Here is a 16326-nt window from a genome sequence, read left to right on the forward strand (position 1 = left end):
TCATGTGTTCTATGATTTATTCCCTTCGCCATTCCATTTTAATTCTTTGTATATGTGGATTACTTGAGCTGTTCCCATCATCAGATGTAAAATTAATATCAAATTTCCCATTAGAGTTATATTTACTGAACAAAAATGGATGTGTTCAGTACTTATTTTTCATACTGTATAGATTGCAACAGGAATAATTGCCATTCTTGAAAAGATCAAGAAGACCAAGGTGTTGCCGTAGTTTAATTAATTAAACTATCATTCATGTTTTGAACAAATGACAAACAACAAATATGCCATCAAGTGAAAGTGTCACCCAGTGTATTATTGTGGAATATCACCTCTGCTGCCCAGAAAGTGAGCTGTCAGAATGTCATGACCGACATACAGCAACAATCTCCAGTCAGAAGCCTCTTCACATTAATTGAAACACTGATTGCTACCTGAGATCCTTCCTGCCCACAGCATCAAAATCCAGAACAGAAGATACTTTCAGGATGTGAGTTACAACAAGGTCGAATTTTCCTTTTGGGATGATTAAAGTATTTTCAAATTGTATTTACATTTTTATTTGCTGCCATTTCATAAAACTTGAAGAAGAAAAAAAGAGAAACAAAACTGTGAGGATTTGAGTTGTTCTGTGTTTATTTAGGTTCTGTTTCTGAGTCTCTGTGCTGTCCTGTTTTGATTGATGCTAACAGTATCAGTTTATTGATATTGTTAGCTACCGGTGCTGAGCCTTAGCTTCCGCTCTGCCGTGCAGCCTGTAATCTGGACTGTCTGAGCTACATTTTCATCATTAAATCACCATTCATGTTCTACCTGGGTCTCAGCGTTCATTCTCACCATCACCTCCACATCATGACAAAAAAAAACAACCCTAAGAATACTATACAACAGTGATGTAATATGGAAAGAAAGAAAATCATTTTCATTAATAAACAGGGCCATAAGATGAAAGCAGATTACAAAGTTGATTCTGAGAGAAAATAAGAACATATCCTACAAGGAACCATGCTGTTGTCTGTTAGAGGTGGCTGGCTTTCCAAACTGTTATTAAATCCAGTCGTGTTTCTGGGGAGCTTGCTTACATTCCCAATTTTAGTAAAAGCAGCGTAGAGGAAAATTGAAGTTGGATTAAAGAGTGAATGAATAGATCGAAATAAAGTGAGTTTCTTTTTTTCAAATGCTGCCTTCAAATTGGGTTTTTGGACTTTACAGTTTTCCATTAAAACTGATGGTCAACAGCTTTGTCAAGCCTCCACCTGGAATAAAGGCGGGCATTGCATTGTGCCGGCTGCAGTACTGCTGTCTCCTTTTTCTTAGCAAAATTCAACCTAAATATGCCATCCAGACTACTGTCCTCCCCCTTATTACAAACATTATTAGTTTGGACTATTCAAATTACATAAACAGTGGAATCCCACCATCATAGTGAGTGGAGGCTCTGCTTCAGATGGATCATGCACTGATAGGATGATCTTACTTTAGTTGATGACTTTCAGAGACAGCGGAGGACAAATCAAACTCTGAGAGATCAAACCTGTAATTATGTTTGGAGTTACATGGCTATGGTACACACACACGCACACACACACACATGCGCAGACAGATATGCAAAACATTCCTCTTTGAACATCTCACTCAAACACATCTCACACATCCAGTTAGTTTTTTTCCTGTTTTGTGCCCATGTTGTGATGCAGGATTACTATTTGGTTGCTGGCTGGATTACATCACTCAGGCCAGCGGACCCCTGAAGAATTCTATTAACCCTGGTTATGTCACACCTTATAACATGCCTCCCTGCTAAACAGCATGGGGCTGACCAGGAGTACAGATTAAAGTTTATAATGAATGCCCATCTCATTTATTTTTCCAGTACACTCTGCAAATCAACTAAACCTAATATATTTCCCCTTCTCAATAAGTAAAAATAACAACTGTGGTTGCTTCTGGTCTACTAACATTGGCAGAAATTTCTTTAAGTGGGAGAGACAAGAAAATGTAAAATAGAAAGGCCAAAGATGATTAGAATGAGGAACTATGGCCATATGGTGTTCAGGTGCATCTCAATAAATGGGAATATTACTACAAAATATATTTTTTTCCTTCTGAAATTCAGTTCAGTTGAATTAAACTGAAAGTGAGGTTAATTAAATAGGTTTGTTTCACAAACAACAATTCTGATGACTATAGCTTGCAGCTATCAAAAACAAAAACAGTAAGATATCAAAAACATTAAATGAAATGTTATCACACCTTACACAATCTTTAAGCCACAACACTGACTTGACACTTGTTCAGCAGATAATCACTGACATCCTCACAAAGTCCATCACAAAGGGTCTTTGCTGAAGAAGCTAAATGTTGTAGTCAAGCACATTAGCAGAAAGTTAAGTGGAACTTTATAAAATAGTGTCACTGTCTTAAAGTGATTGTTCTTTGCATCACAAACAGCAAAGCCAAAAATTGTTGAACTGTTGTCACCTAATAAATCAGCTAATATCTTACTTTTGTCTGTTCCATTGCTAATCTTTTGTGTGTTTGTAGAGAGGCTATTAGTAACTGGTAAACACCCTCTACTAGTACAACACGTTAACTAATCCACAGCATTCCAAAATACTATCACCAGTTACTATCTTGCCTGCGCTGGATGATGATCTGACCTAAATACAGAATAGCTTCACACACACTCAGTCCAACCTAATAAGATAAGCAGAACCCAGGCAACACAAAAGATTTCTGTGGTTGTGGTATTCAAATATTTTAAGTGTTGTATTTGTTCTTACCAGGGTTGAAAGTAGTTTTAAATTTGTGCCGCTACTATGACGAAAATAGTCAGTGGCTCACTGAGTGATCCAAAACAAATAAAATCATAATATTTTATTGTACTGTAGGGTCCCTGTATGGATAACACAGAAAGTAGAAGTACTTCACAATGTGGAAAAAATATATATTGCGGAAAGTAATTAGTTACTAGTTACTAACCAAACCTTACATGTACATTTGTTACTGTAATCACAATTTCTCTAATTTGTACCTTAAGTTGTCTACAAAACCCAAACTATTACTTAAATTTGTTTGAGTAAAGTTAGTCAGTTAAATTTGAAATTGTATCCATTAATGAGTAAAAATATAACATGAGAATACACCAGAAAAAACAGCACTGATCTTCCAGCTGGGTTTGTATTAAAATCTCATAGCGTTGCATCAATGGGAAGACAGAGGAGCAAAACCTATCAAGTTTAGTTCAAGATAACATCTGAGAAAAAGAAAAGCCCTTGCTGAATTTAATGCATCAGTTTAACTGTAAGTACAGGCAGCAGCTTTATCATATATTTATAAGCTGGAATAATATTTTAACAACAATTAGAAATGTCAATTTTATCAAATATTTGTGATTATGATTTGTATTGACTAAAATTGAAAAAAAAAAAACAAGGGCCTAAGTTGGAAGCAAGTAATTAAAAACAACAAAACCGAAGAAAAAAAAACAACCGGCAAAAAAAAAAAAAAAAAATAATGACCCATTAAAAATACACAAAATATTTTGTGTTGCTTTTTTATTTATAAATTTGCGCTGTGAAATAAAAACAGTTTGAGACTAACATGTTCTCATTTCCTTTGTGATGAGCTGAACTTTGTTTTGCTCATCACAAAGTAACTAACGTACAATTTTAATGAGGTACTTGTTACTTTTGATGTTAGTAACTTTACTTGTATTTATGTGCAAATTTTTTAATCAAAAATAACTGTAGTTTTACTTGAGTAGTCTAATATTTTGTACTCTTTCCACCTCTGCTGGCATGTATAAACATAGCCTGAAAAAATTTGAGAAACACTGCATTAGATGGTTATTAATATAGGGTGAGTTTCCACTGCAGACATTTTTAGGAGCAGGGGTAGCTTCATCTTCTCATCATTTCCACTGCAGAAAAGATGGGATTTCTAGAATGGAACTCCACCCAGAAAATGGCGTTGGTAGGGAGGCAGCACCTGAAGTACACAGTCACCTCAGAGGAGGGATGCTGCAAAGCCAGTCACTTGATGCAAGATGTTCTTAGACAGAAAAACTTCTACCAATAACAAAATGTACTTTAAAATTGCTTCAAGATTAAATTTGCTGTTCACAGGAAAACTGAAGTGAAGTTTGAGCTAAACATTTCACATTTCTGGAATTTTTTTTTTCAGTGAACTCCCAATTTACATTCCTCTGAAGCTCATGTTTACTGCTTCAATTATTAAAATCTGAATTATTATGAACTTATGAGGGATCCTCTCCTCATAAGGAGAGGACCCCTCTCCTTATGAGGGATCCTCTCCTTTCTTCTCTCTCAGAGTTGAGAGTCAGCTCTAGCTACAGATTCTCCAAATTCAAATTATTAATCTGAACTTCGGTGCTTTGAAGATATTCTTAAGTCTGAACAGTGGGAATTATGTTTGAGAATGAATCATTGAGTTGATTATAAAATTTTTCTAAAGCCTGAAGTTATTTTAGGACATTTTAAGCATCCTGGTAGGTTGTCACTTTGTTCCCCACACAGACTCAAACAAGCACAGAAGCAGTTGTTGTTGCACAACAGCCAAAACTCTCACAAGTCAATAGAAGTGTTGCTGCTTGTATTTTTCTCTTCACCTCAGTTGGTATGGATATACAGATGCTTTTCTTTGCAGATAAATGCATGCTTTGTCTTGACTGAATCCTAAAACAAACCATCTCCTTTCAGTTTGACTGAATCCTAAAACAAACCATCTCCTTTCAGTTTGACACCATCAAATGTATGTTTGCCCTTCTCCCAACTCTGAGTCAGACTCCAGCACCAATCCCAGTGCATACTTTGTTTGTCATAACATTTTTTGTTATATTGTTGTTTATACCATTCCTTTATGTACAAGGCCAACATGTTCCATTTTGTAGTATTTGAAAGAAATAGCAAATATTTTTCTGCAGACTTGTTCACAGATCACCCAAACCCAAGAAGTCACAATTGCTGCAAATTTAAGCCGTCTTCCCACCTTATAGTCCGGTTAACTTGGTTTGATTGGTGACCAAAATTGGAACATTTGTTCCACTTTCAGCTGCTGTGGTTCTTTTTCACATTGCACTGCATCAAACTAACCAAACCTTTTTTTCTGTACCTTTCTTTGTCACATAAAATCTTCATCATCTTTTTTTATGAAAATGACTTGGAACTATCCTAGTCACATTTCTACAGTTTTATTGTCAGAAAGCAAAAAGAAGTCTGAAATGTAGAACTAAAAGACAGACTTCATCTGTCACTTTGAAAGCACCATGGATTTTGGAGCTGCACTGACTTTACTTTGCAATCCTCCAATTGCAAAATAAAGTGCCTCCAATTGAGCCTCCAATTGAGTATTATCAATCGATTAAGTTTATTTGTATGGCGTATACAGAGGTAAGGCAGTTCAAAGTGCTCTACATCGTAAAACCACAAAAATATGCAGTCATTACAAACACCAATCAGTCAAAAATTGAGAAAACCAGAAACAAACATTACATTTTGATGACTGCCATCATCATAATCATCAACAGACATTGAATGTGTTGGTCAGTGCTTCATTTTTATAATACGTCTGCACTGTAACTGTAATGGCTCTCATCACTAATGACATCAAAATGCTACAGCAGCCATATTCATTCAGGACAATGGCAGCGGTAAAGTCTGTGTGGAGAACAAGATGAATCCAATTCTCAACAGAATTGTGGTAGCAACAAAACATTGCTGTTTAAGCCTGAGGGATTCACGATATGGTGATTGGGAGAATATGAATGGAGATGGGTTTTTTATTCCATTTTTAAAACCCGAAAGGAACATGGAGGAACATATGAGCTTGTAAGTGAGGAGTTTACTGTAGAAATGCAGCCAAACTCATCACTATATACTCTACATTTCATCAGTGTAAAGGAGCCAGACCCAACACCAGCGACTGCAACATCTTTGCAGGTACATAACTTTTCTCAGCAGGATGAAAATATCAACGTACAATACATGACATGACCCCATACATCCATCAATTTTCTATACACCGTTGTCCCTTATTGGGGTCGGGAGGGTTGCTGGTGCCAGTCTGTTGCAGGACAACAGATAGACAGGACAATTAACCATACATACACACACACACACATACACACACACACTCACACCTAGGGAGAATTTGGAGAGGCCAGTTAATCTGACAGTCATGTTTTTGGACTGTGGGAGGAAGCTGGAGTACTCCGAGAGAACCCACCATGCACAGGGAGAACATGCAAACTCCATGTAGAAAGACCCCGGGCCGGGAATTGAACCCAGAGCCTTCTTGCTCTACCAACTACGCCACAGTGCAGCCCATGACATGATCCCTTATCTTTAAAATGTAAACACACCACAACACAGAACATTCAGACACGAGTTTACCTCAGCAGCCAGTGGCACTTTCTCAATAAGAGTATCGAAGCCACTGTATGTCCTTATTTTACTATCATCACTGTTATTTTTACCATTTAAAAACCACACCAAGACAGAAGTAGAGTAACTGCATCTATAAAAACACAATGGGTTGATCAGCATATTTATATGGTGTTTAAATAAGCCATATTCTAATTTGAAGGATAGTAACACCTATATGTTATATCAAATATTATCTTTCTGTATTTCCTGTAACTGTATGTGGATTCAGCTCATGTTTGATGGCGGTGTGAAAGGCGATGACAGGCTCCAGCTGGACAAACCGGAGGAGCTTTGCAGTGATCCGTCACATTCAGATCACTGAGAGTTTTATGTCTGAGACACTTTTGTGTTCTGTTGCTGTGTGGACTACTGCATGAGCCGCTTCATGGTGTTACTGTTTAGTGTGTTTTGGGGGAAACATCTCTGAACTGCTGATTTTGTTTGTGATCAGCTGATTCAGGTTATTGATATGTAATATGTACACTGTAATGCCCACAAATAAGTGCCTGCCAACCGACCAATACGAAGAAGACTTTTCACATCAAAGTGTTTTGTTATTTATGATGTTTTGTTATTTGAAAGAGGAGATTAGTGGAGCTATGATCACGATGAAAGAAACACTATTGTTGGAGCCATAAATAGGAAATATTTAAGTTATGTGTAAGATGGTCTGCTTGTATTTTATAAAATTTAGTTAGGACAATTGATATTTGTTTAGGAATTTTTATTGTGCAATTTAGTTTTATTTTGAAAGGCTTACTTCCTGTCGGGTTGTATATTGCCTTAAGAAAAAAGAAACCATTGTCCGGATTGCTTAGACACGGTTGGATTACTTAGACACGGAGCAAAAACAGTTTTTGACCGTGTAGACTGTGTATTTTTGGAAAGAAAGAAAAGGGACTGATTTATCGTCATTTTTGTATTTGTATTTTTTACAGATAAAGAGTTTTTTGTTAAATTCACGGTTCGCACGCGTCCTTTACTTGCAGTGTCTAAGGAATGACACAGATATTGGATCTGTTGCCATAACAACTATAAACTTGTCCACTTCCTAACTGTCAATTTTTCAGACTCCAAGTGACATTTTTAAAACAACAGCTAGTGATAAATCTAGAAACTCTGTGTTGTTGGTGACAAAGCTCTGCAGCTGACTGTCCTGAACTAGCAGCGAGAGCGGCCATTAGCCTCCATTAGCTTCTCCTCCTTCCTCAGTCTGACAGTCATCACTTCAACACCAAACCTTCACCAACAGTCAGAACAGAGCAGACCCATTCCACTCTGTGTCCACATTGCAAATAAATCACACACTTGTAAAGCTGAGGAAAGCTTTCAATCAATGCTCAACAGATGCCATGACAACGCTAGGTACTCCAACTCCAGAAGTGAGACGGTTTTAGGCAAACTAAGCAAACTGCACAAAAATATCAAACTTTGCACAGAAATATAAAGATAGAACCCTAAACAACCTGTTTAGACAGTTTATCAGCAAAACAAAAAGTTGTTTTAGGGTTGAGTTTCACTAAGTTGATTTACACCATGTTTCTGCATTGAAGCATGTTGAAATGGAACTCTTCAGACGTCATCATCTTTCAGGGTTATAGGCATTCCAGATGTTGTCATTCTGTCTGTACTCTGTCCAAACATCTGGGCAACAAGCGCACTTATGAATATTAATGAGCGAACTATGCCTTTAGAATAACATGTATGATGGACAGAAAATTCAGATCCCAGGTGGGATAAAAAAACAAAAAAACACTGGTGACGTTTTTCTGAATAAAAAAAAAGTCCAGAATAGTGTTAAGAAAATAAATTTAAATATGCTAGTTTTAAAACTTAACATGTCTTGATGGAAATAGCCTAATTATAGTTTTAAAATTAGTAACTTATTCTGGCCTATTGACCTTTATTTTACCTGTAGTTACAGCAGATGGTTTGCTAAGATCTTTTGAACTGTCCTTTATCTGTGTGGGAAACAATCAGGAGAGGTTCCAACTTTTCACACTCATTTGTGAAAAGCCATAAAACAGCAGGAGTTCAGGAGAGTCTCTGCTCTCACTTCGTTTGAACAATGGAGACAAATAACCTTAGACCGTGACTTGTAGGAAGTTTAAGAAGGGTCAGAGATAGCTTCTGGTTGGATGAGCAAAGATACGCCTTATTTGAATAAATTAAAGACAAGAATACGCCTTTACTATAAAACTTTCTACACAGGAGTAACAAATCAGATTTGCTCTGGCAATTCTCCAAAGACGTCTTTGCTTTTCTTTCTTTCTTTCTTTCTTTCCATTTGTCTCAGGTAAATGAATGTATGTCTATGTTGTTCCGCAGTTTCTGCTGTAACTTTATGCGTTGTTTTCTATTGGATTAAACTCTGTAATTTAATCCAATAGAAACAATCGTCTGCACTCATTGTTGTTTTCTGTGTGGCTACACGCAGTCTGCCGGGAGGACCTGGGATCGAAGAAGATCGAGCCAAAGAGTTTCTTTCTTAAGAAATATTATAACCTAAAATCTTCTTCAACAATAGGATAAATGTTCAATCACAATGAATCACTCAGTTCAAGCTCTTGATGTAAAGCAGCCCTGTTAGGTTCAAGTTCTTGGGCAAAGTTAATATTCATAAAGGCACAGATTTAAATGTTATAACACAGCAATCTTGTCTCATCTCATTCAGTTCAACCTGTTAAATCCAAAAAATAAGTAAACTCATGACATAATTTCATTTTACGTAGTAGTTTTTCTCTACCAGAAAAACATCAGAAAATTATCTTGAGAACTTTGCAGCCCCAGTTTGTGTCACTTATAATTTCACTTTTAACTTTTTTTACATCCACCGCAAATAAGTTACGTTTCCAAATGAATCGATTCCCCACCATCTGTTCATTAATCAGACTTTCAACGCGGTTAGCTTTAAATGCCTGCAGAAATCACTCCATAGTTTATCACTCTTTGGATTCATCTTGGTTTTCTTCATTTCTCACTGTTTTTATTTAATCCCTTGGACACAACGTCTTATTAAAATGAGACGTTTCAGATGGAAAGCATTCAGCACAATGTGTGAGCGGGCAGAAGAGTTCAAATAATGAAGATAACAATATTACTTAAGACAAGACAATATGAATGCTCATATAACTCACTGCCAAAATTTAAAAAGCAGTATTTAAGAGTGAATTTCTATCCTTTATGCTGTTTATAATTTATGGATAGTTTATTGATAAAAGTGATAAAAACAAGGTTTGATTTACTGCAACAAAAAATGTATTAAAGAAAAAAAAACATACTCCAAAGACTAAATCACACAGCATTTCCCTCAAATGCATTAACAATGTATTTATGTTGCTGTTTCAGGGAGATCCTGTCTCCTTCTGGGGCTGCTGCTTTAACTGTTACTTCATCACACATTAATAAAAATCTACATTTTTTAATTCTAATTGCTAGTTGTGCCATCACAGACACATAGTTACGATATCCTGTTTTGTTGCAGGGAAGAGGAGTGCAGGCTGTGTTAATAAGCACTCCAAATTAAGATGGATAACAATGCTTACAATGCTTATGTTTTGAATAATAAAGCATTATTTTGGTTCAGACTTATTGTTGAACGTGACATTTTTGCCATTTTGGTGGTATTTGGAGCTTCTTGTAGTGAGTTTTGTCAGTTTGACCTAATTTCCAGATTTAAATAATTATACTCCTATCACAAAACTACAAAGAAATACTTAGACCAAAAGAAAAATGATTCCTACAAAAATAACAAACACAGACACACAAATAAATATACAAAGCAACATCAGATTTTTTTCCAAAGCAACTAAACACAAATTAGTTTCACTGATCAAATATCTGAAAAGAGCAACCAAAAGCATGCCACCGCAGTAACACGGCAGAAAATGTAAAGGTGTTTTGTAAGAAGAAGCATCTTCATGTCTTCAATGTGCACATTTAAAAACCCAAATTCTAAATAAGTGGAAAATAATTTCAGTGAATTTGTGTTTTTGTGCTGTTTCGAACCGTAAGGTGTAGAGCGGAGCGGTCAGAAGACATCGGCGTTTCTTACCGGAGGTAGTCTCTCCGGCACAGGATGAGGTTGGCTTTGGTGTAGAGCGTGGAGCCCACCTCACCCAGCCTGCAGTCACAGCAGGCACACTTCAGGCAATCCTCATGCCAATATTTATCAAGCGCCTTCAGCAGGTAGCGGTCCTTGATCTTCCGGTTGCAGCCGGCACAGCCTTTTGGCTTTGCGTCCGGCTGGACAGTGAGCATTTGTATACCTGGAAGCACAGAAACAGTCATTAAACACTGAAACAATGGTACGCTCTAGAATACCACTTCACTATTTATTTTTATTTTATTTCAGTTTGTTCATTAGTCCTGTTGTTTTGATCCATTTCTTAAAACACACAGCAAAACACTGAGCAGAATTAAAGTCAAGAAGTGGCCGGAGTGTAAAATATTGTTTAAATTTAACAAATTGTTTAACAAAAAATAAGTTTATGAAATTCTACTGACGTTACAGCTAAAATACAGCCGCTGTCTTCAGACATTGTGACATGCGGGGTGCTGTCGTGATGCACACATGAATATACAATCAACATTCAGTTTTAATACAATATTAAAAAGCAGCATATTAATAGAATGTTTCTTTTAACAAAAAAAAAATAAATAAATACAATAACTTGTCATACTTAAGTATAGTGAAATACAATATAATCCATAATAAATCATCTGCTGGGCTAACATAAGTTCAGTTACAGTTGATTTTGTAAGACTAAACTGAAAACTGTAAAACAGATTTTGACTTTATTTTCACTTGGATGTTTTCAGATAAAGCTGATCAAATGGCAAAAATAAAAATGTATTTAATGACTAGTTCATTTAACACCAAAAAGTGATTTAATTCATTTATCTCTTGTAAAATCATTCCGTTCTCTCTGAGTGGAGTAACAGACTAAATGTGTTCCTGCTGGAGGAACTGATCTGTTTAAATCAATCCAAACTCATCCTGCATGGTTTACATTAATACAGCCTTATTGTCTGCATTCTGACTGATTTCTTTGGGTCACTTAACTCATCCTGTGATTCTCTGCTTTTCCTCCATACAGCAGTTTTTTTGTTTTTGTTTTTTGCCGACTGCACGGCTGCAGCTTTACTCCAAGGTGAAAGATTGTTGTGTGAGAGGAACTATTGATCTTAGTGCATAAAGACTGAATTAGAAAATCTAAAACACACACAAACTGTTGCAGCGTGAGTAAACTGAGTGTGCTGAACACTGAAACATAAGATCATTACAAACAAACTCACAGCTCTGTTTAAACTGCCTTTGAGACCAATAGGCACACACACAAAGCCACCACCTCCAATTTGGCCCATTTTAACTTGACCTGATGTGTGTGCATGTGTGTAAGTGTAAAGAGGCGTGGTTCCAGGCAGTGCTGTGTATTGTTTGGCCTCAGCTCACTGTGGAGAGCCTTTGTTGGCCCTGTGGGTGCTAGGAGCCGCCTCACAATGAGGCTTTAAATTAGTATTCTCCTTCCATTCCCTGAGGAGCACCACAGCCTCACTCCTCTTTGTCCCCCATCACACACACACACACACACACACACACACACACACACAACTTGTTTCTTCTTTAAAATGAAGTAGGGTAGTTTGGGTCACTTTTAATTACACATATGCCAGCCTAAGGAAGTGTTAGCCAAAATTTCACCTCAATTTTGGGGATTTCTTGGAGCAAGTGACTGACGCTAATTTCCCAGCAGGAGACAAGTTGCTCATGTGGCATCTGGTTGATGATGTGTGTGAAGCAACTTTAATCTGAAAATCACGCAAACAGGATCGGGCTGCTTCTCTGTTGTAACTAACTGGAAATGTCCTTAAAAGGTGCAGGGCATGCTTCTGCTCCAGGCTGTTCAAAGTTGTTCTCTACCGCCTAAAAAAGTCCACTGCAGGGTGCAGATCTGAATAAAACAAATGTGCACAGGATCAAAGAAGTGTGCAACAGGATTTTCAGCTCATTTGTTCCGGTGCTGGCTGCTGATTTGTTAATTGGCTGGATTTAGACAGCAATGCGCCTCGGCTGCTGTCCACTAAGCACCGCTGATCCGTCCGCCCTCGTTAGCACTACAAAGTCCTGCTGCTCATTACCAACGCAAAGGGAGAAGGAGTCTGCGCCCTCCTCTTTGCTTTGCGATCAGGAGAGAGTGAGAGAGCCATGGGCTGGTTTTGTTCACTTGGCTTTTATGATAGGAAGGGGAAGTTTGTAATAAAGTGAGACAGAGCAGCCGGAGTCCGGCGGTACCGGGCTGTGGTGCTGCTGGCTCCGGGTTCTCCCCGACACGTCTGCTCCAAGACGGCCATCCAGCTGCCGGCCGATCGGTGGCAAGACGCCGACATACCATCCACTTTAATTACTGTTGCTATGGTAGCCCCCAGTAAATTAAGCCCAATATCATGTCGATTGTAATCAGACCCAATTTGTGTTCCAATCAAACATAGCGAACCCCTTATCACAGGCATCAGAACACCAACATCTCGTGTGAGTGATGTTGTATACATGGAGGGCTGCCGGTGGATGTGAGGCGGAAGGTTGGAGCAGCAGCAGAGGCAGGTCACGTCACCTTCCAGAGACACGTTGGGAATTCCTCCCAGAAAAACACCGAAACAGGCGAAGCGCAGCCTGCGCCGGCGCCCGTTCAAGGAAAAGCCAAAGAAAGCGTCTTACCGAAACTTTGCTCCCTTTTCTGCATTTGCTGAGCCACTGGAGCACCACCATGCAACCCGAAGCCACCGAGTTCCGAGAGCAGCTGTCTGCGAGCAGCCTGAGACCGGGCTTTGTTAGACACAGAACAATCCAGCACGGCGGCGGAGAGAGGAGGAGAGGCGAATAGAGGCAAGCAGCGGCCGACGGAACAGCAGGCGGAGGAGCTGGAGGCGAGGCTGCCGCTGCTCTACGCTCACATGGCGTGTGAGAGCACGTTTATCACTGATCGCAGATGCAGCCTGTGCGCAGAGAAGAGCTGGCAACAAATGACAGGATGACAAAGAGATGCTTTCCCCCACCCCCTGCGATGCAGAGACCATCTGATCCGGCAGCCAGCCTAATCACAGCGGCTCCTGCTGCACGCCGCTTCGCCAATCGGCGCTTTCAACGCGCCACAAGGCAGGCTGGATCTCCCCAACCCAATCCTCATCATTTAACACGCTCTGCCTTTACTTTGTTCTCATTTGCATACATGCTACACTTCGTGCCTTGCCATCTAAATTAGGAAGCCGGGTATTTTAATTTAAAGCAACTTTTTATTTTCAGTCACCATCAACTGAACATGAACAGGACGGGTGACGAAGTATTGAGGACTCGTTCTGAAACAATGAAGACTACATTGCCTCCAGCAAATCTTCAAGCTCCTGAAATAATTACCTGAACATTTCCAGGATCATGCAAAGACCAACAATGAACCTAAAAGTGTTGGAACCAAAGTCTTTTCTGTTTAGGCTGGTCATGATAAGCAGGCCATACTACTGCTGCACACTGTGTAGCCTGTCTTCTGTTTCCATTCAAAGGAACGCATTGCTGTCCTTTGTAAATGGCTTCTCAGAAAATGTTAGTTCCAGTCTAATAAAATAATCCCAGTTGTTTTTCCACAAAAACAACTGATGAGAAAATAATGTTAAACTTATCCATTCCATTCCAAGAAGTGATACTTATCAATATCACTTATTTCTGAGATCATCATTCTTCATTCATGGAGATAGAGAATTGAATAGTTCTTTGCTTTTTTTTAAATCTGCTATTCCTCACCCATTAGTGGCCCAGTTTTGACTATAAAGCCCGTGCTGAGGCATTCACCCACCTCAGTAGCCTCCTAGCTTCCTTTTGCACACCCATGGTGTTCTAATGCCCTGATAAATGCTGGTTGTTCTCTTAACGCTCCAGCACAGAGAAGGAGGAGGAGACGGCAGTAGGAGGAGACACAAGTCAATAGTTGGCATGCGGCTTGAGCCTAAACTGCAGCGGTAATAAGATGGGTCATAAAATGCTCTCTGCGTGCTGTGATGAGTGATGACATGCATTAAAGCTGACAGGGTATTACCTGCCAGTAATTAGGTTTTGTCATGGATTGAATTATTTTAAGACTGCCTATCTCAGTAATCATGCAATTTGCTGAGGTGTGTGTGTGCGTGGGAGAGTGGGCTCCCACACCTCTCCCGTTTCCCTTCCACCCTCAATTAGCCAAGTCATCGTCTTTGTGAATGGAAGACGGAGACAGAAGGCGACATCAATTGGAAACACCAGCATCCTGCCAGCCACTCAGAGAGAGAGAGAGGTATGTTTTGTAGGCTAAAAATGTTTATGACCCCAGCTCTTCTCTGTGTCCTAATAGGTCACCAAACCTTACATTCGTTCTGGGGAAACAGATGATGAAGACAGTTCCTGGTCAGGCCAGGTGTAATTTTAGGTTAATACGGAGGAGTAGTGGTGTCCTGTCTGTGTCCTTGCACTGAGAAAAGGGCAGAGACTCCTACCTTGAAATGGGATGCAGCCAGGGGAGCCTAGGGATGCTGCTGCGGATGTTCCTAACTTGGAGACAAACTGTCCACGAGGCAACTTTCTCAAATTGAGTGAATTCCTGATCTTCTAGAGAAAACTTAGCAACCAAACTTAGAAGATGGTTTGAAAATCAGCCAAGCAGACTTGAAAGCACCCTATCAAACAGTGCAGATCCTGGATTTTGCTCACAGTCGTTCCATTCCCCATTTGCTGCCTTCTCTCCTTCTCCCTGCCCTGTATCTCTGTGTCTCTTTGGTTTTCTGACAGGAAAAGCGGTACAATGTTGAGCCTCCCCTTCTATTTAAGCCCCTCTACCAGGTCCCCAGTCGGCAGCACACTCCAGCTCATCCAAGAAGCTGACAAGCACCGTTAGGGAAGGCAGCGCATGTTGCTCTAATGGACCTCATTAAGCACTACTTACAGATGTTCTCTTAACATAATTGATCTGCAGTGAGTTGAGAGGACGGCAACCTATTCCCCAGCCCCCAATTATGGCCCGGTAATTAGATCCCCAACCTCCTGTTCTCCACATTCACCCTTCTAACATTCCGAAATATCAAAGTATCTCTTTCTCTCAAAGCGACCGCTCCCTCCCTCCACCATTTCACCTCCATGTCTCCTCCTTCCTTCCCTCCCACCCACAAGATACTATTGACAGTCAGATGTGCTAACCTTTGTAGTGTAGCCAGACTTGGCAACAAGCTACACTCACTCAAACAGAACTCACTCACTTTTCTTTACCTTCTTTCTCTCTTTGTCTTCTCTCTCCACTGGGACAGAAACAGAGGGAATGAGTGGCAATGATGGAGAGAGAGAAAAAGAAAGAGAGAGAGACCAAAGGAAAAGTTAGTACTTTCCATATTGGACTGACATGATAATATTCGTCAGGGGAGAACACTTTTTGACAATCATATATTTCATTGTCGGCCTCTGATGGAAATGACACATCTGAACAGAACAAAGGCCGGGTTGGGCAGAGTGGTACTGCGAACTACTGAAGTTAGTCCTCATTAGTTCCACCCATCTCCAGTCTAGCTGCAGTTCTAAGGATGAAAACCCTCTGGAAGACAGTAATGTTACGTTTATAAACTATTTCCACTCTCTACCTTCGCATCAAACCCTCCATAACTCTGACCATAACCCACTGACCCTTCCAAAGCCACCACCACCACTCTCTCATAATTTAACCCGGGTTAGAGGTCAGAGAACCCATCACCATCCGATGTATCAATACATGTATTTGTACTGAAAACATCTGGTACAGCCGTGTTGTTTCAGTACACTCATACTACCAAACAAATGCATCATTGTTATGCTTGAACAAATGCAGAATGT

General features: G+C 39.4%; 1 protein-coding gene across 2 annotated transcripts in view; it reads right to left on the reverse strand.

The window, feature by feature from the left end:
* The window catches only part of lmo3 (LIM domain only 3), a 54596-nt gene extending 39332 nt beyond the window's left edge, over nt 1–15264 (reverse strand). Inside the window, exons 1-2 of one of the 2 annotated variants that reach the window (XM_007541088.2) lie at nt 13165–13693; nt 10501–10714 (exon numbers count right to left, since the gene is read on the reverse strand). In XM_007541088.2, the coding sequence (XP_007541150.1) occupies nt 10501–10714; nt 13165–13189 (239 nt within the window). In that variant the 5' untranslated portion in view covers nt 13190–13693. Of the gene's footprint in view, nt 1–10500; nt 10715–13164; nt 13694–14966 lie in introns of those variants that run through there. The other variant, XM_016665471.1, reaches the window with a different exon arrangement.
* Between the last annotated feature and the right edge of the window lie 1062 nt (nt 15265–16326).

Source organism: Poecilia formosa, unplaced genomic scaffold, assembly GCF_000485575.1.
Source record: "Poecilia formosa unplaced genomic scaffold, Poecilia_formosa-5.1.2 Scaffold587, whole genome shotgun sequence".
Taxonomy (NCBI): Eukaryota; Metazoa; Chordata; class Actinopteri; order Cyprinodontiformes; family Poeciliidae; genus Poecilia; species Poecilia formosa.